This window comes from Sarcophilus harrisii, chromosome 4 (genome assembly GCF_902635505.1).
Source record: "Sarcophilus harrisii chromosome 4, mSarHar1.11, whole genome shotgun sequence".
NCBI classification, from domain to species: domain Eukaryota; kingdom Metazoa; phylum Chordata; class Mammalia; order Dasyuromorphia; family Dasyuridae; genus Sarcophilus; species Sarcophilus harrisii.
The window spans coordinates 24519478-24546436 of record NC_045429.1 but is presented as its reverse complement, the minus strand read 5'-3'; the positions used below and the strand labels follow the sequence as shown (position 1 = coordinate 24546436).

At 41.5% G+C, this 26959-nt stretch overlaps 1 protein-coding gene and 1 long non-coding RNA gene across 8 annotated transcripts in view; one reads left to right on the top strand and one right to left on the bottom strand.

Moving 5' to 3' along the window:
- OSBPL9 (oxysterol binding protein like 9) overlaps positions 1 to 26959 on the top strand; it is a 138760-nt gene that overhangs the window by 79573 nt on the left and 32228 nt on the right. For 2 of the 7 annotated variants that reach the window (XM_023501555.2, XM_023501554.2), the window contains exons 5-7: positions 20417 to 20485; positions 25175 to 25270; positions 26511 to 26558. In XM_023501555.2, coding sequence (XP_023357323.1) covers positions 20417 to 20485; positions 25175 to 25270; positions 26511 to 26558 — 213 coding nt within the window. Of the gene's footprint in view, positions 1 to 3467; positions 3642 to 4402; positions 4569 to 20416; positions 20486 to 22234; positions 22436 to 25174; positions 25271 to 26510; positions 26559 to 26959 lie in introns of those variants that run through there. The other 5 variants (XM_012547479.3, XM_003767151.4, XM_031969135.1 and 2 more) reach the window with 4 other exon arrangements.
- Positions 15178 to 18908, bottom strand: LOC116423756. Its single transcript, XR_004234282.1, has 3 exons — positions 18782 to 18908; positions 15882 to 15987; positions 15178 to 15509 (listed from the first exon to the last, which is right to left on the bottom strand). It is a non-coding gene; the product is annotated as an uncharacterized LOC116423756 (long non-coding RNA).

Genomic DNA, 26959 nt, shown 5'->3' with positions numbered 1-26959 from the left:
CCAGATTTTTACTCTGGATCGATACCATTTTTTGGTATTCACTAAAATTACCTTTCCAAGTTATGGTTTTATGGCCTGTAGTTTTAAAAGCAGCCTGTCTTAAGACACGGTGCCTTCAGAATTTGAGGGGGTCTGATATCTGTGAGTTAAGTGGAGCCCTTCAGTCGAACTTACATGACTTTAGAGTCACAGTAGGTGTTCAGATCACTGGGAACCAAAGGAAACAGATTTAATGCCAAAGGAGAAAGAAGAAGCAAAGTGTTAAGTGGAGGAAAAGGCAATTTTAAGGATTTAGATTCTGGCCTGGAGGTGACTGTCTTCAGGTGTTCAGGTATGAACAAAAGCAGAGGACAGAGGCATGTGTAGCAGGAGTCCTTTCTGACAGGGTGGCAGCTCAGCTGGGAAGTTGAGACATCGTTTTAATGGTCTGGGTGGAGGTGATGGAGGTGCTAAGTGGTTGGCAGTAGGGATGGGAAAAAAAATCAGACATGTGAGAATATTTGGAAAAACAGACAGAACTTGGTTGTGGAAGAGAAGCCACAAAGCCAAGAGGGTTGCTACTATGGGCAGTTGTCTGAAGGATGGCACAGGGGAATTGGGCAGTTGTGAGGTTAACTGGTGTTTGTGATTCCTCTCTTGGCTATCATACGAAAGCCTTAGAAGTTCTCTAGTCTCCCATGCAGCTGTTTGAATGCAATAGATAACTGGATAGGAACATTAATTACATGTGGTCAAAAATACCACACATAAGAAATTTTATGAACCATTCTTTTTTCTAATTCTGTAATGCTTAAGTCTGTTCGTAAATAATGAATATATGCATGAAAAAGCATTTATTAATATTTTCTATGTGCCTGAGAGGGCTCGAGTCCTGGCAATTGCCTATATCCACTAAAAGCTGACCAAATTGAAGTGTTTGGTCTGTGTGAAGGCAGAGGTGGTTAAGTGACAAAACCATTCCAGAAGCCCTAGAATGGTGGATGAGTTTCCAGTGGAAAGTGTGTGTGTGTGTTTGTATATGAGGGAAGAATGGGGGAGAGAGGAGAAAGAAAGATTGAGAATCAGTCCACAAGAACTTAGGAGCCTACTTTATGAAGTGTAAAATGTGATGTTTTAATTCTCAGTGAGCTGAAGGAACCTTAGGCAACCCCTCCACTTTTAACACAACTTAATTATAGGTTACTCGGACCCTACACAGCTAATGTGTGTGTATAGCAAATGCTTGAAAGCCACTGGTGTCAGGTGATTTGTTTGAATAGGTTCTGTGTGGTACATTTCCTAAATGGATTTTTTTTATTAAAGGTGAAACTATCAGATACTCATGTTGTCCATTTTCCAAAATTAAAATGAACTTTTCTATTTTATTCTAAAATTTTCATGATCCTGCCTTTTCCATGATTTATAGATTTTGTCAGTATATTTTGCGTCTCCACATGGACTTGTGGTCAAGTTCATTTGGGAAATGCTGATATAGAACAGTCTCTTCAATTCTAGATATGCAAGTGGAACAAGAAGCAAGATGTCATGTCTGAGGGCTTTTGAGACTTAAAATAATCTTCTAAATTACATGGTTTAAATTACATACCATGTTTTTAAGTTTTTTGTCTTTGTATTTTTGCTGAGGCATTTAGGGTGCCCAGGGTCACACAGCTAGGAAGTGTCTGGTTTTTTTAAGGGAGCTATATGAACAGTATGTGTTGGTTGATTAGATATAGAAGTAATTACTGAAAAAGCAATTATTAGTGGTTAAAGGATTTGGGGAGCAGTTAAGAAAAAAATTGTTTTGTTAATTTATTTTTTGTCTATAGTATCAAGTTTCTATTTATTTCCAAAAGCAAATCCTTTTTTTAAAAATTCTAAATGTTACTTCATATATTTAAGATTTAAAAAAAAAAAAGACAAACTATCTTCAGAATATTCCATTTAAGAGTATTGCCAGAAGGCCTTATTTCTCAAATGTATAGGAAACTGAGTCAAATTAAAAAAAAAAAAGTTGATAATTGATCAGAAGATATGATCTGTGCCCAGAGGTTACAAAACCATGCATATCCTTTGACCTAACACTACAAGGTATGAATCCCAAAAGTGATTTTTTTTTTTAAGAAAAAGGAGTCATACTTGCAAAACCATTTGTATCAGCTCTTTTCTCAGAGCAAAGAATTCAGTTAGGAAATGTAGGAACAAACTGTGGTATGGAATATTATTGTTCTATCAGAAATGATGAGAAGCTATCAGAAAAACCGGGAAAGTCCTCCATGAGCTCAAGCTAAGTGAAATGTGCATAGTAACGGACTAAGTAATAGCAATATTGTGGGATGACCAGCTGTGAATGATTTTGCTATTCTCAGCAGTACAGTGATCCGAGACTACTCCGAAGGATTCATGATGAAAATGCTGTCCATACCTAGAGAAGGAGCTGATTGTGTCTAAATAGAGAAGCAGACTTTTTTTTTAACTTTCATTTTTTCTTGATGGTTTTTTGGGGGGAAGTGGGAGACTTTTTTTTTTTTGCAACATGCCTTTTATGAAAATGTTTTGCAGAAGTTCACAATGCCTTCTCAGTGGGAGGGGGGAGGGTGTGGGGAGGAAGGGGGAGAATCTGGAACTCAAAATTTTAAAAACAAATCTTTAAAAAATTGTTTTACGTGTAACTGGGAAAAATAAAAATATTTTTAAAATTTTAAAAGGGTATTCCCAGTTTTAGATTTCTCGGTCACACATAAACCAAACGCCGCTGCCCTCTCAGTCTTCGTTCCGCGGTTCGGGGGTAGGGACCAGCCGGTGCAGCGGGCACAATGCGGCCCTCATATCGGCACGATCTGAATGCAAATCCAACGTTATCGGTGGGTCCCTGGGCAAGTGACTTCACCTCTGGCCGCCTCAGTTTCCTCTTCAGTAAAATGGGAACTAGAACCGCCCGGCCCGGGAGCCGGGGTCCAGTGAGGCTCGGAGAGAAAGCCTAAATGCGCACGTCTGTTGTTACGTGCCCGTGGGGTGAATCCCCTCCTAAAAGGGCGGCCCGGGGAGGGGGGAGCGGCTAGTTCGGACTCGGGACCTCCGGGACCCTGTGGTCCGAGACTGATCTTCAGGTACCCAAGAGCTCCCGGGGCGGGGGGGAGGGGCGGGTCCTGAGGTCGCCGAGTGCGCAACTAGGGGAGTTCAGCGACTCTAGGCTTGTGTCATCCCAGGGCCTAGAACGCGACTGAGGGGGCCGGGCTCCTGGCAGTACTGAGGCCCAGTCTCGGGCTGTGCCGCCATGTCGGAAAAACCCGAAACCCCGGGGAGTGGGGGGGAGGGGCGAGGTGTTCTCACAAGCGTCGGCGGCTCACCAATGGGCGGTGGGGGCGGTGCCCTAGCATGGCCCTGACCAATAGCCAGGCGCGTCTTTTCGGCCTCAGCCAATGGGGGCCGCGCCCGCGGGAGGAGGTGGCGGAGGGCGGTCCTTGGGGTGGGAAGGGGAGGGAATGAGGGAGGGACGCGTTCGCGGCGCGAGCCGCTGGCTCCGCGTCCTCGCCTTCCCCCCCCTCGGCTGCCCCCGCCCCGCGCCGCCCTCGGCTGCCCCCAGCCGGTCGGGCCCCGGACTCGGACTGTTTGAGGGGCGCCTCCGTCGCCGGATGGATCTCCTGAAGGTCTCCTGCAGCGTGAGTGCCCGCGGTGGGGAATCCTGGGGGTGGGAGGGTCAGAGCGGGGGTCGGGGACGGGAGGAAGCTCCTCTGCGTCCCGAAGGGGCCGCGCGCGGGGTCCCGGAGGCCGAGTTGTCCCGTCCTTCCCCCCCCCCGCCCCCCCCAAGTTCTCGGGCACCTGCGCCCGCGGGGGCGGAGGCGGGGCCGGGGCGGCGCAGCCTGGGCCTTCCCCTCGGCTTCCGCTGCCACCCCTTTCTTGGCCCTTGGGCCCAGGGCCCGAACCTCCGAGGCCGCGGCGGGGCGTTCGCTCCTAGAGGTAGAAGTTGGTGAGGGTGACTGCCCGGGGCGCCACAAGTCCGTGCAGCCCCTTGGTCTGGCGGGGTGGCTCCTGCGGCCGGACTCCCGGACTCCCAGGCTCCCGGACTCCCGGGCTCCCAGACTCCCGGGCTCCCAGGCTCCCTGACTCCCGGGCCCCCGGGCTCCCAGGCTCCCGGGCTCCCAGGCTCCCGGACTCCCAGGCTCCCGGGCCCCCGGACTCCCAGACTCCCGGACTCCCGGGCTTCCGGGCTCCCGGGCCGTGGCCGCAGTCAGAGCGCAGCCGGGACTTCTGCCCAGTCTGGTGAGGGGTAGCAGCCTCCGGCGGGGGCGGGAGAGGAGGACAGGGGGACCTGACTCCCCAGACCGTGGGGGCGGAGCAACACTTGGTGCCATGGAGAGAACCGAGAAGAAAAGTCGGCAGTGAGCACCGGTGAAGTGCTGCTGTAGACCAAGCCGCTGAGTGTTGGGACCAGAGGAAGCACCTCTGGGCGGTTGTGCCAAGTCCCGGAGGCGGCGGGTTCTTGTCGGAGAAGGCGGGTGCGCGCCGTGAGGGACAGGCCGTGGCCCCAACGGGTGCTGGGAAGGGATTGTCTGACACGCCTCCCTCGGCCTCACCCGAGACGAAAGGTGAAACTCGGGGCGACCTTTAAAGTGGGGCGGCATTGCCGGCGGATTGGGGGCGCGGGTCTCCTCTTTGTGCACCCCGTCCCACCCAGGCTCCTTCTGCTCCATAAATCGTTGCATGGGTCCGAGGCTTAGTTCTCCCCATCAGGACATAGACTGGCCCCAAAGGCCTGCAGCAGAAGAGCCCGGAGAGCAGGGAGATCCAGCTGGGTGCAGCCTGGCAGCCCCGCCGGAGGCCCCCTGCTGCCAGTCTCCAAGCCGCCACCTTGTGCAGAGCCGGGCGGGGTGGGAGGCTCTGGTGCAGTCGGGAGCATGTCTCCAACCACTGCTTTGTGCCAGGCACCGTGCCGAGAGGCCCCGGGTACACAGACAAAGCAGCTCGGCCGCGTCTCCTGCTCTGGGAGATTACTGGGAGAGATGTTGGGCAGCGCGTGTATGTGTGTGTGCACTGGCGTAGGACCTGCAGGGAGTATTGTTGCAGGGAGTGGAGGGAGTATTGCTCTCCTGACCCCAGGGGACAACTTGGGGTGTGGGTTTCATCGAGTAGACCAGTATGGCTGGATCCCAGTGTGTGGGGAAGAAAGTAATGTATGTAAGATGATTGGAAAAGGGGCCAGATGGCGAAAAGCTTTAACTATCAAATAGTACTGTGTCCTGAAAATAATAGGTAGCCACTAGAATCTGAATTGGGGGGTGATAGGCCCAGTCCTGTGCTTTAGGTAATCACCTCTATAGAAAATGCATGTGGTGCAATAGATTAGTCCTTTTTTGCAGAAGTTGAGTATGTAATGTGAATGAGCAACTTTGAGTTTGAAGTGTCCAATAGGGAACGTTCAATGCCATGTCTAACGAGAGAGTGGGATTCGGGAGAGCGACTGTGAACCATAACATGGTTCAGTGAAAAGGACTGGGAGGGAGTGGTCAGTGGGGAAGAGGAGAGACAACAGTGTTGATGAAACCCAGAGAAGTGGTGTCTCCAGGGGAGTCAGGGGATCAGGAATGTTCTGTGCTGCGGAGTTGTCCAGAAAAATGGGAGTTTAGAAGAAACCACAAAATTTGATTGATACTATTTAGGGATTCTATGATTTCTCATTAACTTGGCAGCTTTTTTTGCCTTGTGATTCAATTCCCTGGGGAGAGAAAATAGGTTTTTACTGGACCCTTGTCCCAGAGTAAAAATAGGCCTCTGCCACCCTACCTTGTCTCTTGCAGCTATCTGCAGGGGAGGGGGAGAAGTATGTGCAGGTGCGAAAGGAAAGACTTTGAAAGCTGAGAAAGTAGTTAAGAGATTATTGCTCTGTGTTGTCTGTACTAGAGTGGATGAGGAAGAAGTGGGGTGATGGTGGTCATTTGAGTGGGAGGTGTGTTGGGAAGGGATGGATAGGACTTGGAGAATAGGAGGATGCAGAGGGTGACCACAAGCTTATCTTGCCAACATGAAAGAAATGTGGGAGTTGTAAGCATGGGTTTACATGGAAGAAGGCCTGTGGAGTCTTAGCAAAAAAGGTCTGGTCCAACCCCCTTCCTGCCATTCTTGACCATCACCCCAAGTTGAGCCCTTCTTGGCTTCTCTCCTGGCCTCTTTCAAGGGCCTCCATCCTCTCTTCCCTTCCCTCTCGCCTTTTCTCCTAAAGCCCCAACCAGACCATGTCCATCCTGGACTGGATACAGGCTCCTTTGCTCAGCATTGAAAGCACTTTGCAGATTGATTTCAGCCCACCTGCACATTCTCCCCCCACCCCCACCCCTATGCACCCCACGGTGCTGCCATGGTGACATCATCTCCTGGTCCTCTCCCTCCCTGCTTTTGTCCTTTGTGGGAAGCCCAAGGTTCTGATCCCTCCCAAGTACTGGGGGGGGGGGGGGGGGAGGGCACCTCACATTTCCTCTCATATGCTGCTCCTTTGGGACCAGCAAGTATTTTATGTTAAGCTTGGGAGGCCACAGTCCCTGGAATCTAAGCAAATGTTTGACATTTGCTTGTTGGACAGGATTTAGAAAAGGATCCAAGAAGAATGAGGATCTAGGCATTGAGACTAGTGTGAAGGGGAGCCAGGTTTGACTACAACATTCCAGAGAGAGAGGCCATGGGAGTTGTCAACCATTGGGACTTCTCTTAGGCCATCGCCAGGGGAGGGTGCTGGACATCTGCCCATGGCTTGCTGGGCTTCTAACCTTTTCACTGCTGATGAGAATAAAGGCAAAGAACGCCCATGTGTCCAGCGTGCCGCTGACACAAAGCTGGGATCCAGAAAGATCATTTCATCAAGTGACCACTTTATGCCAGGCCTGGAGATAGCAAAGGTAGAATTGAAGTGGACCCCATTTTCAGGAGTTTATGTGCTAATGGGGGAGCCTGCATGCTCATAAAAAGGTATACACAAAGGTGTGCCCAAAAGTAAAGTCTGTCCTGCCCTTCTCCCCTTCTCACTAAACTCCAGCTCCTTCCTATGGCTTCCAGGATCAAGTATGAAATTCCGTGTTTGGCATTCGGAGCACTCTACATCTTGGCCCCTCACACTTTATACCTGCACTTCCTGGTACTTTGCAATCCAGTTAACTCTGTTCCTCTCACATGAGACTGGGCATCTTCACTGCCTTGCCTTGCTTTCTCTCCCTCCTTATTGCTTCTTTCCTGGCTCCCCTGGCTTCAGTGTCTCAGCTAAAAGCTTGTGTTTGCAAGAAGTCTTTCCTAAGTTCCCTTAATTCTAGTTCCATATCTCTAAGGTTATCTCCAGCTTAATCTTTATATATCTTATTCGTACATAATTCTTGGTATGTTCACTTACCCCTTAGACTGCTCCTCAGGAGCAGGAACTGTATTTGCCTTTCTTTCTGTCCCTGGCTCTTAGCAAATAGAAGGTGTTTAATGAATGACTGTTCATTTGAAAAGCTTTAAATGTCAGACAGTTTATATTTGATCTTAGATAGAATGGGATCTGCAGTAGTTTATCAGTAAAGTAGTAACCCACACAGTCTGGGAATGCTCTGGCTGCTCTGCGAAGGACAGAAAGGAAGGGGGAACCAGTCAGCCATTGCAGTGGCCCAGATGAGGGGTTTTAGAGAGCTGGAACTCTGGAGAAGTATTCTTGAAACAAGGTGTTAACTCAGTGGAATTGATGAGATGATGGGTCTCTAGTTCCCATATAGACTTAGTACTTAGCATGGTGATGTCATGGTTCTCTAGTTCACACATATTCAGTATTATACTGTAATGATGTAATTGTAATAGGGTATTTAAACTGGGGACAAAGTCAGACTGGAGGGAGACTGGTTAAGACTGGTAGACTGCTGGAGGAGACTCGGTGGGACTATGATACACACAGACGCTGTAAGAGACATTAAAGACTTTGGACTCTATTCTTGTCCATTCTCGTGGTGTCTATCCTGCTGAGACCAAGGCCCTCCAGAAAGGTAGCCCGGAAATTACAGGGGGTAATGGGCCTGACTAGTGAGGCAGCTCTTTGGAAATGGACTGATGTATGAGGAGAGTGAGAGAGACCTGAGAAGTGGGGGCCTCTCTAGGACATACATGAACTGTCCAATATCATACTGTGCAGCTGGTGTGCAGGCTACAGATAGGGATCTGCAGATGTCTGAGAACAGAGTCAGCTTGTCCTGGCCACTGATCCTCTTTCTGGACACCACCTCCTAAATGTGGTGTGTAGAACTGAACAGGGACTACTCCAGAGATGATCTGAGCAGGCCGGAAAAGATTTACTACTAATCCCAGGCATCTGGGTTAGGGTTAGGGGGAAAAAGTTCAACAGAACCAGTCACCTCATCTGACAACATATACAACACAATGCTGTTCATCTTGGTCCTTTTCCATATTTCTGCATCAGTTAATGAATCTTTCCATATTTCTCTGATTTCCATACATTTGTCACTTTGGGGATGCAAAATAAATTTTCATTGTGCTTATGTGTCATAATGTGGTTAGCTATTTATCCATTTTAATCTATTTTAAAGTAGTCCTTCCTGAATGAAGAGCCTGTATATATTTAAGAAGAGGGTGACCAGGGAAAAAGGAGACATCTCTTCATAGATGGTTTTTGCTTCTGTCACTGAAGTCAGTTTAATTCAGTGTGTATTAAGTGCCTGATTCTGAATGAGGCACAGAGGTGCTAGGATATAAAAACTAAACCAATCTGCTCTGAGAAAGTGTACAGTCCACTGGATATCATTTTCCATGATTCCTCTCCACCCAACTTAGTGTCCAAGTTGGACAGAATGATAACTGGGTAGATAGTCCTTGAGATTGACTATTAAAACGACTTATCTAAAATGCACTTTTTTTTTCTGTTTAATTCAGCAAATCTACTTTTTAACACTTATTTCTTCTGTGACTTTGTAATTTCTTTGCACACTAATTTTCTCCTCTGTAGTCCTATTCAAGGGATTGGATCAGCTGGCTTCTAAGATATCAGCTTTAAATCTGTACTCCTATGGTCCTATCTGACTGTCTGCCTTGGGCCTAGCCCTGTGCCAGATGACAGAAGGGTATCCAGAAGCATGTTTATGATCCCTGGCCGTAAGGTGCAGAGTCTTCTTGGAGACACAGTATGTAAGTGTAGGACAAATAAGGAGCAACAAAAAGCACTCTAATCAGTTCCAATATTGGTAATCCCTTAGGATCTTAGAAAAAGGGGGGAAGGCTGCAGGTTAGAGAATGGATTTTAGAGTTGGAAGACACCTTAAAGACAAACCCTTCCTTTTAAGCTGTTGTCCTGTGTTGTGCTTCCCCACTTCTTTTCCTTTTCTCAGCTCTTTAAAATTTGGTTTCTAAAGATATCATGCAACTGAAACTGCTCCCCCAAGTTACTAGTGACCTCTGTAATTGTCCGATCTGATGTCCTTTCTCAGCCTCTCTGTGTCATCTGCTGTCATTGACCTTCTGTATGCTTTCTCTTGATTTCTGTGAGGCAATGAGGGCCCAGCTGCTACTAGCGTGGAGTCCCCCGAAGTGTTAGCATTAGGCAGATGGGCGCCGCATCAGATTTCAAACTGCCTGTGCATTCAAGTACGGGCAGCCACTTGAGGAGGATTTCTTATTCATGTTCATTGGAAACTGGCTCTCCTCCTCGTCTGACAGCTCACTAGTCTCCTCAGCCATAAATCTCGTGTCTCCTTTCTGGGGCTGTACCCCAGCTTGTGTGGGGAATTCTGCCCTTCTCTCTGCATCCCTTTGCAGAAAACTCACAAGCCCAGCCAGACATCTGCAGCCTGCCTATGTGATAGAATCAGCCAAATGTACCACAGAAAATCCAGACTCAATAAGTCCAAATTTTTTCCCCAACCCCATGCCTTTCCAAAGTATACATGTGTGGGGAACACTATTTTTCTAGTCATTTCCCACTTGACTGTACTATGAACTTCGTGGTCATGGCCATAAAACCAAATCAACCTTGCTAGCAGAATGACCTTGGACAGATTTCGTTAACATTTCTGAATCTGTTTACTCTTCCAGCAAATGAAATGAAATTGGACTAAGTGACTTCTTTCAGCTCCCATCCTTGACCAAATTATCTGGTGTTTTTCCAGCTGAAGAAGTGATATCTCTTTGGTAGCTGCATGGAGACTAGATTGGAGTAGGGAAAGACTTGAGGGTAAGAGATCATTTCAGAGCCTATGGGGGCAGTGGCCATGTCAGAGAAAAGATGTGAATGGATAGTTTCGGTCACCTGAAAAGATAAGTGGGATGAGGAAGGTGAGTCCAATTTATGGTTGCAAATCCCGGTGAGTGAAAGTGCCTTTGGCACTGATGCCACTCACCTTTGGCAGTTAGCCAGGATGGCCATTGTGTTCCTCCTAAGTCTTATCCTTAAATGTCTTCCTTTGAATCCTCCTTATGTGACATGCCCTTCTGTTTGCTCTCTTATCTCAGTGTCTTACTTAAAAATATGGCATTTCACATAGAATGGGGGGAAGGCCGAGTTGGGGCCCCGAAGTGGTTGGAGCAGTCCAAGGAGAAACCAACTGTCACTCCCTGATTCCTGAACAACCTGCCCTTTTTAATGGAACTATAGCTTCCAGGCAGTGATACCACACTTTGGACTCATGAAATTTGAATTCCACTAACACATGAAGATCTTTCTCAAAAGAAATGTGTTGTAGCCACACTTGTCCCAGCTACTTCTTGTAAAGTTGACTGTTTTTCCAGCCTAAGTGTTAAGATTTAATATTTACTATACTCTACCTTATTAGCTTTGACCTAGTGCTTTAGCATGTCATTTTTAAATTATAACTCATTCTGATTATAAAACTAGAATTGGGATGTTTAAATTCAATTAAACATTTTTTTCCTTCAAAGATATTGCCATCAATAATGGCTATCATCTAAGGTATTATAAATATGATCAAAATAAAAATAAGATTGATATGGATGTAGTTTCTCAATTTCAATCCTCTACCCTTCACTTTTCTCAGCCCATCCCCCATTCACATCCAGGGACTCTTGGTCATTCATTTAGGTCTAGAGGTGTTTCATTTTTATCTGGTATATATCCAGCACTTGGCCCATAATAAACATTCATTAAATCATTTTTGGTTGATCTTGTTTCCTAGCTGGCCATTTTAGACTTCTGCTGCCATGCCTTCCTCTCTTACATCCTTGGAACTAACCCTGCTACAGTCTTTATAACAAAACAAATTCACCCAGGTTGACACATACTTGGAATAATTGTTGATTACCAATGGACCCTACTTAACCTGGTACAGGAATGCAGAAAGATGATAGACTTGTGTTTTCTTGATTTATTTCAGATGAGGTTGAAAGCCATTATGAAAACTAATGATACTTAGCTACCCTTAATTGGACCTATTTGGATGAACACAACTTTAGTACCAGGGACATTGTTTTTGGATTTGACCCATGGGGGGATAGTAGTTGCAGGGAGGTCTTTATATTGTAAGCTTCCTTCTAGGAATCTCTGCCTGAGAGTTCTTTAACGTGGGTTCTGCTTCTACCTGCCACAAATCTCTGCCTCCCTTTGAAAAATTGCTCTCCCTGTGGCAAACCTGGGTTAGGTGATGATGAGACTGGGATAGTGACTGGTCCATCCAAGTTGTACTTGAGTGACGCGGGCTCTAAAGTATTAAGTCAACTTCAGCTTTTGAGGGTTTACCCAGTAAAAGGAACAGAGGGGCCCAACAGACCTTGCAAGATCTTCTCAGCTCCAAGTAAAATAATGAGTAGGGTTCTTTTTTGCCTCTGTAAGTATATCTCATGTTATAGAAAGATCTGATGTCAAGTTTCTGTAGCATTTACTAGTTTCCGTTGCATTTTATAGTTAGCTTTTCATAAGATCTATTCTCTTGAAGTCTCCTCACCCCTTATGATTGTTGAACCAGATTGTCACATGGAAAATTAAAGAGTTCCTGTGGATGCCTTTTTAGCAGCTGAAGGTTTTATGAATTCTTAGGACTCTTTTGAGCTGAGAATTTACTAATGTTTGTTTGTGGGTCTCAATTTAATGGAAGGAGATGACTCGGTTGATTGAAGGAGGTACACTAGAGGGTTCTTCCACTTGTCTACGTCAGAGTGGAGTCACTGCCTAGCTTACTTAGAGCATCCTGACCACATCATGTCCTGAAGGAAAAATTGCTACTGATCATGATGTCACATGGGGGAAAACTTTGCTCTGTTAGGTGGTACAATGTGATTCTTTGTAGATTTTCTTTATTGGCTGCTGAGTCATAATCATCCTGGTGAATGTTGGCAAAAGGAACATGCAGAAAAAAATGGAAGTCATCCATTTGGTTTGTCACCTCATTTCTTAAGTGACATTCCTGTTGTGTGGTTGAGAAATGGTGAGGGGTCACCATTTAATAATAAAAGCTGGAGAGATCTCTAGTAGCAAAGCAAAGTTTATTATACCTTTTAGGGAGAAGGGCGACTCACTCATTTCAAAGGGAGAAAGTACCTCCTAAGGGCAGGGTTATTAACACTTTAATCTCTATCGCAAATACCCCCTCCCACCACTGACCCTCATCCTCTTTGGCTGAGGGTTTTACATTCTAAATGGGAATTACTCAAGAAATTGAACTTGACTCCTAAGTACATAGTTGCCCATATTTGATTGAAACAGGGAGAAAATGATGTCATGGGAATATAGCATGAAGAGGACTTAAGTATGTCCTTAAATCAATGCTCAAAGTCCTTCAGGCTTACTCAAACTCTGAAGTAGATGAAGCCTTACTCGATTTTCACCACTATCTTGAAAGCTCTCACCTCATCTCGGTCACTATTCATCTAGAATAGATGGTGTCGGCTAATTTTTAAGTGCTTCTAGGATTATTGTAATTGTAGTTTAAATTCAGATTAGCAAAAAAAGTTCCTACTATATCCAAGGTACCATGTGAAGTCCCAGGGACAAAAAACCAATGTCCCAACACTACTCTTGCTTAACAAGCTTACAAAGTTCTAATTTGGGGAAAAATTGTAATGCCAGAGAAACTGAGCAAGATAGAGATTAGAGAACAATTTAATAATTTATTTAATGGAGAGAGTTACTGGGACCAAATGGATCCATGGTGAGACTATCCTTTCAAAGAATCCAGCATGGATTGTGGGATACAAGATTATTTTATAGGGTAACAAGAACAATTACATAATTGTGGAGGTACCTGGATGGGGATGACCTAATTGAGGGAGGAACCTCGGATGAGGATGACATAATGAAGGGTGATACTGGAGAGGCTCCTGATATTCTAATAGTCTAAAATGGATAATGACCTTTATCCCATCAAACATTAAGAGGGAATAAGTATAGCCTAAGGTCTAAAATGTAAGACCTTTATCCTATCTGACTTTTAGAGGGAATGATTATAGCCTAAGGTCTAAGATATGACCTTTATCTTAACATTAAGAGGGAGTGGTTATAACCTGAGGCAGAGTAACTGAATAGGACAATTAGGGAAACTGGGTCAAGACATTAAAAGAGAACTATGGCACAACAAAATAACTGGTATAAGGGCGAACTTTGGGTTAAGACTATGTTAGGCAAGTGCTCTGAGAAATTTGAAGAATGGGGAAAGAGATTACTGAGTTTGGATGGGATAATGTGACAGGGCAGACTTTATGAAGGATGTTGGGGGGGAAGGAGTTGATCTCTGGAGATGAGAGGAGAGTTCCATACCTCGGGGCTGGTATGATAAATACATGTAAATGGGAGATAAAGAACCCCCTGGTTTCTCTGAAATGTACAGAATACAGCTCAAGGTGGTTGGAAAAGTAAATTGAAACTTTAGATTTCACAGTTGGGAATCTGGATTTTATTCAGTCTACCGTGGAGACACTGAAGATTTCTGAATAAAAAGTGTGAGATAAGAGCACCTAGAAAAATGAATTTAAATTACATTTCCTTTCAGTTAGTTGGGAGGTGTACACCAAAGCCAGGTGCAGAATATCTGCAAGAATTTCATCCTTTGGAAAATACTTTAATTTTAAAACTAATGATCATACACAAGTGTCTTTAAAAAATCTTTCATAAATTTTACTCTCTTAAAATACATTTATATATAACTTTTCTATTGTGCAATTAACGAGTATTAGTTTATCTTATGAATTCTGAGCTTATTTAAATAAATGAGTATATGCTACCACATACATTAAGATAGTAGAATTCAGAATTGGTGCTTTTGCTGCATTTCTGAACTTTTTTTGGAACGCCTCATATAAATAAAGTCCTTATATATTTTTTTTCAACAATTTAAAAATTGATTGCTGTGGAGAGAGCCTGCCCAGAGCTTACTTTGCATGATAATAATTAGTTCTTTAAAAAAAAAATGAATTGTTGATAAGCAGCTTTGAAAGCCTTAAGAGTTCTCTGAGCTCTGCTTTGATCTAATATGCTTCTAAAGGAAGCATAGTGTGAGAAAGCAAGTAAGTGTGCCACCCACACTTCCTGACAGAGAGATGATGGACCCAAGGAGCAAGGAGATATCATTTTTGGAAGGGACTGATGGAGGAGTTTGTTTTGCAAGACAGTTATGCATGTTTGTTAAAAAGGGGGTTGTTTTGTTTTCAGTAGAGGGGAAAGTGGGGGGAGGGGTGAATAGATTTTTTTTTCAATGAAAAAACAAATTTTAAATTTTAGAATGATTTAAATAAAACGAAAAACAGTATAAACTTCTGCCCCGGCAGCCCTGTCCTCAGATTGCTTAGTCCCTTAGGCTAATTATCTCTTAGCTAAATTAGCTCTTGGGCTAAATAATTTGAATTAGCTAGCATATTGGAGGAGCTATATATATATATATATTGGATAATTTGAATTTCTGACTAATTGTATGTCTATCTCTTGGTGTGGAAAGTTTCCAATTTCTACTTGACTTATAAGAAATTCAGAGTTTTTTTCATTAGTTATCTTTTTTGAAAAGTATTGGAGTTTTCAATATTTGTTATTCATGAACATTTATTCAACAACCCTCCCTGTGCTAGATTTTCTGCTAAACTTGAACATAAAGAAAAGAAAAAGATAGTCCCTGCCCTTGGGAAGTTTAATGGAAGAGGCAACATACAAGCAACTAGGTACAAATCTAACATTTAAGAGTTTTTATTTGGTTAAAATTAAGAACTAATTTTTTGTTTAAGTACCTTAAGACAAAAAAAAAAAAAATCCCTCTTAATCTTTGATCTGTTATGCAGATATAAGTGCTGTTCATGATAAAATGAGATTAGCTATTGGGCACAGTTTGGAGAATCGAGAGATCCAGAGCCATAAGACCTAGGTTTATATATAGTTTCTGTTCTATGTGATTCTGAATGAATCACTTAAATATTAGTTTGGCATTTCCTCCTCTGTAAAGTGAACTTGTTATTATTGAATACTTTCCTGCTTCTTCTCCAACTTGAAATTGGACCCTTTGAAGTTATAGGATTTTGCTGCTCAAGTCTTCATTCTGTTCAGAAAATGTGCATTCTCGTGGAGCCATCTGTTATCTCTAGAACACAGATACATTTATCAGAAAAGAGGAAAATCTGAGCAGGTGATTATCTTGCCCTTTATTTAATTCCCAATAATACCACATGTGATTCAACTAGAATTTATTTAGAAAGGATGAGCACTTCCCTTTCTTCATTGTGGTTGAATATTTAACCAGCAAGCCAGTTACAGACTCTGGGAGTGCAGCAAACCCGAGAGGCCCAAAGTGGGGTTCAGACCTGGCTGTTCAGTCGTTTGGTACAGTGGATGAGTTGGCTCAGGCATTTTGTCTCTTGTTTAAAATGAGATAATTCCTGGCCTGTTTACTTTAGAAGATGGTTTTGAGGCCCGGGTGAATGTGCAGGTATTTAGTAAATTGTAAAATCATTACCTCCTTGGTATTAATTCTGGTGAATAGAAGTACATAGATGTAGAAATGGGGAGGAACAGTAGAGGTCATCCAATCCATTCTTCTCCTTTTTACAGATGGGGGAGACCTTTAAAAGGGAAAGCGACTTACTTGCCCAGGTGTCAGAATCAGTTTGAATCTCTAAACTCTGTAATCTCAAGGGAAAACTCTAGAAGAAGGGAGACAAGTTTCTGCAAGACAAGTCAGCCAAGCGTGTATTAAGTGCTTGCTGTGTGCTGGGCACTGGGCTCCAAAGAAAGGCAACACTACCTCCCTCGTGCTCGCACTCATAACAGGGGAACCCATATTGAAATACCTATGTACATGCAAGATAAATTGGGGCTAATCAGTGGGGCAAGGGCACTTCGAACACAAGGAATCAGGAAGGGCTTCCTGGAGAAGGTGGGAATTGAAGAAAGCCAGGAGGTGCTTGTTGATGACTGAGGAGAGGTGATATGGAGAGAGATGTCATGGAGTGGTCAGCGGGATTCGGCAATGGGTTGCATATGGGAAGCCCCTTCAGCAGTACTAACTAAGCAAGTTAAGAGGAAGTGGAATGGGTTTGAGGAAAAAGATGAGTTCAATTTTGGAGTTGCTAAATTGTCCACAGGCCATTTCAGTTTGAGCTCTTTGACCAAGAAGCCATTGGGGTTGCAAGTCTGGTGGACTGGAGAAAGAATAAGGCTAGTAACATAGGAGAATCATCAGCACAGAGATGAGAATTGAATTCATGGCACCTGATGAGTTGGAGAACGGCTGAATAAGTTATGGTGTATGGATGTTATGGAATATTATTGAACGATTATAAGAATGATCAGCAGGAGGATTTCAGAAAGGCCTGGAGAGACTGACATGAACTGATGCTAAGTGAGCAGAACCTGGAGATCATTGTACACAGCAACAAGATGATGTGATGATCATTTCTGATGAGTTTGGCTTTTTTCAACAGTGAGGTGATTTAGACCAAATCCAATAGACTTGTAAAGGAGAGAAGCTCTCTGCTTCCAGAAAGAGGTCTATGGAGCTTGAATGTAAATCACAATATAGTACTTTCATCTTTTTTATTGTTGTTTTTTTTCTTTTTGATCTGATTTTTCTGGTGAAGCAAGATAATTGTTTAAATATGATTTACATATATTTTTATCATGTTTAACATATATTGGATTACTTGCCATCTAGGAGAGGGAATGGGGGGAAGGGGAAATTGGAATACAAGGTTTTGCAAGGGTCAATGGTGAAAATTTATCCTTGCATATGTTTTAAAAGTAAAAAGCTTCAATAAAAAAACAAAAAAAAGAAAAATTTCCCTCTATACACATATAATTTTTAACATTCATTTTTACAAAACTTTGTGTTTCGAATTTTTCTTTCTCCTTTCCCTTTCCTCTCCCCAAAACAACAAGCAGTCCAATATACCATTCTAATCTAATAAACATTTATTAAACATCAATAGGTTTGTGTTGGAATCTTTACAAAGTGTTAAGTCATTAGAATTGATAGAGAAAATAATTATCTAATTTAGCATGGTTCAATATGATTGATCTGATCCTACAAGAAGATGTTATGCGTCAGAACTTGAAACAAGGTACTAAGTGGAATTGAGGAGACAATGTTTAAATCTAGTTTAGAATTGATTTAATCCTACAACAAATAATGGTTTCCCAGTGATATAATGATTGGTGTGTATTCAGTGTACAGCATATAAGCAAGAAGCTCTCAGGGCCAGGCACAGAATCCCATTCCATATTCCACCTTTGTGCTGGCTGGAGACATTCGGAGGGAGCTAGGGACTGAAGCTCAAGACTTTGAAAGACATAATAAAGGACTGGATTTTAACTCCTGGCTGTATTTGGAATGATTATTACATTGAACCGAAACTAAGGCTCCCTCCAGAAAACCTCCCCAAGAAACCTGCTCCCAGAGAGAACCATTATATTATAAAAAAGAACACCACAGGTTTGGGGCTACAACTGAGAGAGAATTTTTGCCCTCAAGGAATTTATAATCCAAAGTGGAATACAACTTGGGGTCAGAGGGATGGACATCAGAGGCAGGACAGCAGGTATCTAAAGGAAGGTGGTTTGGTACTCTGCCCTTCAGTCATAAGGGGAGAGGAAGGTGATGTCCACCAGGACTTGTGTTAGCAGCTTGCTAGTGAGTTAGAGGTGATGAGCTTGTCCTAGGAGGGGCACTTTGTCCGATGGATTTGAAAGCAGGCAGAGCAATATGAATGAAGTTCTAGCAGAGTACCAAGGAGGAGGATCAAGAGAAAGGCCTGTGGAAGGTGGGCTTTGGGCCAAGTCTTGAAAACACCAGAGCAATCTGAAATTGAGAGGGCATAGGAAGCATTTAAGCCTTCTATTTCCTGCAAACTGCCTTGTTGATGCAGTAATGAATAGTACCCTGCTTTAGATTCCAATTCACATGCAGTTTTTGCTTGTTTAGATGGTTTAGTGTGTTCAAACAGATTCTTAAATAAATGAATAAAAAGCAGTTAAGTTGTTCTTCAGTCACATCTGACAACAATTTCCCAGTGCTTGAGTTCTCTAAATTGATAATTTTTCATGGCCTACAAATGATATACCAAGGCCCTTGGCAGGAAAAAGATTCCCCACCCCTGCTATAAGGTAATCATGCTATATATTATAAGAACTATAATAACTGTGGGCCTTTTAGAATTGTGAGATCTTACTTTCTCTAAGTTAAAACACTTTCAAGGGAGAAATTTCTTCTTTTTTGCCATGATTCTTTGTGATATACTGAGTCACAGTAGGTACAAATTACCAGCATATTAATGAATGAACTAAATATCTAGCATTCAGGAATTTTTTTCTACTGCTCCATGAAACTGGGAAAAAATAATTTTCCCAGGAGTATTGTACCTGATTTTATTTTACTGTTGGATGTCTGGTCTCTTGTCATCATCATTCTTCAGATTTCAGTAATGTCAAGTAAAATGAAGCCTCCTCTCCCCCAATTTTGTATCTTTCTTGTGTTTGAGTCTTGGGCTGAATCTAATAAGATAAAAATCACTAGGGATAAATGTAAAGTCTTGAATTGGGATTCAAGAAGTCAACTTCACAAGGCCATGTGAGCCACATTTACTGGGGGAGGTGGGGAGAGAGGTAGAGATAGATCTGGAAATTTAATGGACTGACTATAGGCTCAGAATACATCAACAGTGATATGGGAAACTAAGCTGCTGCAGTCACAGGCTTTTAAGACAAAGACACAAATAATTTCCAGGAATTAAGGAGGAAATCATGCTTTGGGCTGATCCGCTTCAGAAGTATGATGTTTGGTTCTGGGTGTGGCAACATCAGAACAACAAAGTGTTTGAAGTTGGGCAACCAGGATTGCAAAAGACTGTAAGTCCCCGTCATAGGAGGATTGAAGGAACTAGGAGTGTCTGGCTTAGGGGACATGATCGATTGAGGTCTTCAATCATTTGGCCATTCATGGAAGACACTAGAACCTAAGAGTAACAGGGAGAAGGAGGTTCATTGAGGCCTAACAAAAATTAAACCAGAACTGAAATAGGGAGGTAGTGAGGTTTCATTGTGAGAGGTCTTCAGGCAAAGGCTGGATGACTGTTCCATGCTGGGGATTTTTTTTCCAGATATGTATTGGCCTGGGACATTGAAGTATCTTTCAGTCCCACCATTCTTTGAGTCTGTAACTTTGCTTTGCTCTTGTACAATAATGGCCCCATGGAATTTGTTCATTTATTTTATACTTCTAACCCTTGGTGATCCCATTGGGGGTTTTCTTAGCAAAGATACATAAGTGGTTGGCCATTTCCTTCTCCAGCTCATTTTACAGATGAGGAAACTGAGGCAAACAGAGTGAACACACAGTTAGGAACACACAGGCCGGATTAAAATCAGGTTTTTTTGGGTTTTTTTGTTTTTACCTCTAGGCCTAGCACTATCCATTACACTACCTAGCTGCCATGATCTCCATTATCTGAGAGTCCCAAATTAGCCATATATCCCCCTTGGAAGGGCCTGGTTCACTTATTAACAGCTTCAAATGATGATATGTATTGCACGCATTCTTAAGAAGGGGTTATTGTTTCAGAAGGAATAAAAAAGAGTGAATAGTTTGGTTTTTTGGGAAACAAGAATCCCAAAAGATCCTGCCTGATTTTCTATGTTTTTCATTTATCAGAAGGAACCTTAGTCTAATATTAGAGTTTATGCAGTTTCAGTTATTATCTCTAACTTTTAAAGTCACTTTCCAATCATTGTTTTCTTAAGTTTATGGCATAGTAGGCCAAACAATATGTATTTGTGCTTTACAATAAATTTTAATATTCTAATAAGAACAAAGCTATTTATTTGTGAACTGTGTCGTTTTATTCTTTAAAGCTTCCCATTTACTACTGATTTATCTACTTTTATCTGTTCTAGATATTATCAGTGTTTCCCCCCCTCTTTATTATTCCATTGTTTGTTTATTGCTGTGACTTACAGAATGGTAACTTTCTATTCTCTCTTTCCTTACCTTTATTGAAGATCAGTACCACACTTGCTTTTTTCCAGTCCTCTGGTATCTCTCCAGTTCTTGAATTTTCAAAAATAATTGTAAGTGATTCAGTAAGTATGTCCTCTAATTTTCTTGGGGGTAATACTTTCTCTGTGATGCATGACATCTTGAGCTGCTATTTTGGTATATACACTATCCAAATATTCTCATCTCTGCTTTATCATTCCTGCATTTTTGAAAGGCTTTCATTACTTTCTCATTCTGGAGTGTTTGTGTTTTGCTTGGCCAATGAATTTAAAAAAAAAAAATTCTGTGTCTTGTACCTATTTCCATGAGATCCATGTCATTTACTATTCAACAACTTGTTTTCTCTACCGTTTTCTTATTTGTTAAATTTTAAAGTTTACCATTTCACAGTTGTCCCTTCTATTTTCTTGGTGTTTGGTACTTTTCTGAGCCTTTACTGATACAGTATGTTCTTCATATTCTTTAAGTTCATTTTCTGTATATTTTTGGTCTCTATATAAGAAAACATCCAATATAGAAAGAACTACTTATCCTTCCAAATTTTAACATTAAAATAAAAATTTTTTATGAAAAAGTACTTATTTATAATACTTGTCAAAAGGCTGTCCTAATAGTAAATCTGTTGGTTTAAGAATTTTTATTTACATGTTGCATGAGGGCAGTTATCTGAAAAGCTGTTACCTTTGGGATTTCTTTTTAAATTGCTCATTTTAATTTAAAATCGTTTTCAAGGTAATTTGAAGCCATTCCTTTATGATAGTGTAATTTAGATACCACAGGTAACAAATATAATTAGGTGTCAGTTGCTGAGAGAAAAATATTTACTTGTGCAGGAGAACTATTAAGCATTGCTTCTTAAATGAACTCTTCTAGTCACATAGACTGTGCTAAAAATGCAAACCCTGGCCAATATGTCATCATTAATTGAAGTGGGTAAATTTTGTTAGATTTTAGAACTAACGCCATTTATTTATTTATTAGATAAATTTAAAGAATGTCATTCATATACATAAAGGCCAGCAATTATTAGCACCTTATTTTCAGTCTTTGCCTATAAAGTATCCTAAATGTATTTATTCTGAATTCTTATAAAGATATTAACAATGCTGACAGATATCAACATATTTAGATTGACACACAAACATACACACACATATGCATACCAACATAATATATATGTCTGTATGCCATCTTCATTTCAATATTATATCCCTTTAGCTTTAACTGAAATCCTGGAGGAAATAGATTTAGTTTTATTTTCCCTTGTTGCTTTGAAACTTTTAGTCCAAGAGATAAATCAGGCACATTATTTTGGAGATGAAAGAGTAGTGCTGGCCATCCCTGCTGAGGCAGTTAGATCCTCTCCCACCTCGATTTTAGGTGAGCCTGGTAAGTTCCTTTTGAAACTCTTTAGCGGAGAAGGTGTCTGCTCCTCCCTCTTTCAATGCTGAGTAATCACCAGCAGCGCCCTTGCTGGCTCAGTAATAACAGTAGAACTGCACTCTGAATTTACTTCTTCAGGGAAGGCCTGGGGACTTGGCATTTTTCCTTGGGCAGTGCCCTCTTTTGATCTTGGCCCTTTACAGAGGAGGCCCACACTTGCTTATTTTTGGTAGGAGGTCCCAGGTTTTGTTTTTGCACAAGCAGGATTTGTTTCATGTTTTTTTTTGTTAGCCCAGTCTCTGGCATAATTTCACAGTGCTCTGGCACATGGTAGGTACTTAATAATTGATTGTGACTGTGCTTGTGTAAGGCCTGGTCATTCCCAAAGCCACTCCTTCCATTGTGTTTCCCCTGGTCTCTATGAACCATCTGCACATTTTGACTGAAAATGTTTGGAATTTTCCAATTGTAGTGCTACTTTTTGTCCTAATATGTAGGGCTTATTGATCTAGGAAATCTGGGGCCAGGAAGCTTCTTTATTTCTGGCTGCCATCAGTGTTGCCAAGCCATGCCCGTAGACATACACAGAGAAGGAAGGAAGAGAGTAAGAAAAGAGAAGCTCAGATGATGAGTAGAATGTAAGAATGCCTGGCTTTAGGGCTGGCTTTATTTCTTTAGACTTTAGCCTTCATTTTCTTTTCCCTGTTTTTCTCAGTCATTAGGAAGGGAGAAAAGACCCTGTCTTTCAAATTTTCCCCTAAAATGGTAAAGATCTGGAGGTATTTGTGGGGAATGAGTCATCCTTTTATTTTAAATTAGATTCATTTTTCTATTCATGATGCCTATGATATTCTAAGTGGTTAAGCTAAAAGGGTATGGGTTGTTGTAGGTTATGTTTTTCTGTGGGTAGGGGCATCCCTTTGTTAAGGTCTTAGAGAGAGGAGACCGAGTAATCTGATGTAGAAGACTTGGGCCCTGGTGCTGCAGCTTTGTAGTCTACACTCAGAGAGGTCTCTTTTGACTCTGCATCCACTGATTCTGTGTAGTAATTAAATGTTTATTAGCTTTATAGAGGCTTTGTTTTATTTGTGGATTAATCTGTATTTATATGGGGGACTTTGGGGTGGATACAGGTGACTGTGCAGATGAATAGCACTTATAAACTGTGTATTTAATCAAGAAGGTGAAATAGAAAAGTTAGGTAAATTAATGGGAATGATGGAAAGGATAAAGTTATTCTTGGAACAAATGGAAGAAGATTTAGAGAGATGAGAAAAGCTCTTATAATTACAGCCTCAAGAGGTGACTGAAAAGGAAATTAATATGTGATAATCCAGTATGAATTACTTGGATTTCAAATCTCTAAGGACTAGAGGAGGGGATCTTCTGAAAAGTTTAAAAATAAGTGGACCTTCAAACTGAAAAGGAAAGGTGGGGGACTGACTGGGGACTGACTGCCTGCCTTCTGGTTTATTTTCCTACTTAGTTATCAGAAAAGATTCTTAGCCTGGAGCTCCCAAAAAGTTATCCTTGTCTAGATTTCAAGGGGGGAGGGGGAATTGCATGTTAGTTTTCCTTAACTTCTAACTGAAGTTTAACATTTCCTAAATATTTAAAAACATTATTCTGCAAAAGGGGTTGTATAGGTTTCTCCAGACTCCCAAAAGGGTCTATGATCCAAGAGAAGTTTGCCCTGTATCAAGAGAGTAGAGCCAATGTAGTACCCTCAGGAAGAGATCTAGCCGGCCCATTTCATTCTAATCTGAGGTGTGCCTTGTATACTTTCTAATTCCCTGTGACTTAACTGATTGGCTCTAAAAGTGATTGACCCCTGCTCTCTAGTACTACAATATAGTTTATAGATTTGCCATTTACAATAATATAAAGAAGGTATGTTTATCTTCACAGATTTTTTTTTTCTTGGCTATCTTTTTGCATTCCAATTTTGTAATGGAGCACTATCTTAATCTTCCAAATAAAATTGGTTACAGTTTTATAATCATGCTTTGATTATGAAAGCTTGTTCTTTTTACCCTTGCTTTTCTTTCTGGCACATATTACTTCTCTACCATTCCCCACCCCCAAATGATAACAACATCAGCAAAGTTCTTTATTGTAAACAATGGAATTTACTAAAATAGCTAGTACCATTTCTTTTTTTTATTGGGGGAAAAATTAAAAGCAAATGAATTTAATTTCCAGGTGAACTAAGATATGTAACTGACAGTGTTTAAAATTCTTAAATTTTCTTTTATTTGGTTTAATAAGTATTCAAACAAACAGGGATAATACTTGCTGTATTCAAATATTTTAAAAGTTGTCATGGAAAAGAGCAATTCACTTTGTTTAGTTCAATTCAACCCATGAAAACTGTCCTAGGGAAGACAAATCAAGGGTTTAGCCTCTGTGAATAGGCATGGTCCCTTCCTTCCCTGTTCTCTTGGGGTTTTGCCCTTCACCTTATGTCAGGACTCTTGTAATTTGTAAGGTGGCTCTCAATGGGTTGTGAGACAAATTCTGTTTTTGTAACCCAACATCAAGACAGATTTACACCTAGGGCATTAGACAAATACAGAATATTTAACAAGCTTATAGATTAACCACCAATCCTATACATAAACACCCCCAATACACAGGATAAGAAGGAAGCTCAGAGGATTTCTTGAGAGAACATTTTATTTTTGTTCAGGTTGGGAAATTAGACAATGTGGGCTTTCAGAATTTTGTGGAAGAAGTGGGAAGAATGTTTGGTTAGTTTTTTAAATGACTGGTATCACCATTGAACAGAATTTAAAGACAGAAAATCAAAGAGTGACTTAGTAAGGACTCGGCATTGGGAGGATCAGAAAATGGGGCCACCGCTAATTTAAGCCATTCTATTAGTAGAAATTCTTTGAGGGTAAAGAAATTTGGTCTGGGCAAGAAGGTGATTGGAAGCCAGAGTAGGATTCTTGAAGAGAAAAGTTGCTCAATCAGCAGGTTCCCGAGTATTGTTAATAGGAGTATATGTTGCAGGTAATATAGAAGAAATATGGATGCCAGGTGAATGATGGTGAAGAAGAAGTGGTACCGTTTCCTTAGGAATTTATCCTAATGTATGTAGTTTGGGTGTTAAGGGACCCTCACTTCATGAGAAGGATGTTTGCTGCTTTTGTGCCAAGGATTCCTAGGGAATTTTCAGTCATCCTTTCATAGACATTGGGAAGTGATCAGCTCCCAGATCCCTTTGAGTATTCATAGACATTACCTGCCATCAGCCACTTTGCTTCTGAGATGTTTTCATGAATGAAGGCTAAAGCATTTTCTGTAATATTAGTGTTTCTTGTGTTTAAATAACAATTCTTATATGATATGCATTCTTCTTTCTTTTTTTCTAGGGTGTAGATTCTGGATTTGTTCCCAGCGTTCAGGACTTTGATAAGAAACTGACTGAGGCTGACGCTTATTTGCAAATTTTGATTGATCAGCTTAAGGTAGGGCAATTGAAATTGAAGACTGAGGTGGTGGTGGGTGCACAAAGTGAACTAGACACTTGGGGATCTCCACTTCTCAGTCAGGCATTGTTGCACTGGACATTTCTGACTCTCCTGCCAGTTTAAAAAAAAAAAAAAAACCTTCAAACCCTTCTCTAAACTCTAACTCTTCTTTGAAGGGAACTATTTCAAAGATTTCTCTCAGTAATCTGATTACTTTGACAATAATAAGCAGATAAATTATGATGGTTTATACCTTTTGTGGTTATAAACATGTACTCACATATCTAGACAAACTTAGAAGAAAAAGTGAGATCTGAAAGGACTTGGCCATTTTTGATTGCTGTGGAAGCAGGTGAGTTCCAGAGAAAATTTATTTTGGAACCTCCCTGTTTCTTTCCTCATTGTGCCCTTTCCTTGACATTTAAGGGGCTACAATTTACAAACTTAAAAAGCTCTAGGCATTTTTCCCTGCCTTGTTTCTCCTATTCCCTTTTCTTTACAACAAAACACAAGTAGAAGTCCTGTGGGGCTGACAGAAACAAATGCACTAGTGAATGTGGGGAAAGTGCCTCCCTTGGCTTTAGAGAGAAGCATTAATGTAACTAATGTAAAGCTATAAATGGTTAGAAAATCACTAAGTGCTAGAACTTAATAGGCATTTCTTGGATTGGAGGCTTACCACCCAGAATCGCTAAAATCACAGCATTGGCTTTTAGTTTGTCTTTATAAACAAAGTTTTTGTGTGTGTGTGTTTTTAAATAGCTTTTTATTTTCAAAATACATGCAAAGATAGTTTTCAGCATCCACTCTTGCAAAACCTTGTGTTCCAAATTTTTCTCCCTCCCCTTGACAGCAGGCAATACAATTATGTTAAACATGTGCAATTATTGTATACATATTTCCATATTTATCATGCTGCACAAGAAAAAAAGGAAAAAAGAAAGCAAACAAACAAACAAAAAAGGTGAAAATACTATGTTGTGATCTACCCTCAGTGCCCATATTCCTCTTTCTCTGGATGCAGGTGGCTCTCTCCATCAAAAGTCTATTGGAATTGGTCTGAATCATCTCACTATTGAAAGAGCTGTGTCTGTCAGAGAACAAACAGCATTATTGCAATAACTTAACTGCTGCATATATCTTTAAAAACTCCAGTTTTCTTTTGCAAGTTGAATAAATGCTGTTTACATTTTTATTCTATAATCTTTGAGTGATGTATGTTGTTTTGATTTTATAGCTCTTTGATAACAAGCTTCAAAACTGCAAAGATGATGAACAGAGAAAGGTAACTCTTTTCTCCTTAAATTGTTTCTTCCATATTATTTTATTAATTAAAACAATGTATTAAAGTCTGTTATTGTGATTAACTTCACATCTTCAAGTTCACCAAAGGGGGTTTTGTGGGCCTGTGAATGTGTTTTGAAGGCTCACTCCAGTGTTTCCTGGGAATCCCTATAGGGTTTGTGTCAGCCCTGTTTCATCCAGATTCTCTCTGTAACACAGCAGAGCAAGGCTGCCCTTGGCTCGGGGGTTCAGCCCAAGCCTCATCTAGGCTAGAAGAGGGTTGTCCTGTCATCCTGGAAACATTTTTTTTGATCTCACAGAAAAGTTCAGGGTGCATTCTTACTTTAGAGGTTGACGTCAGGGAAAGCAGAAGAACTTGGATATTAGTCCTGAAATCTTGGG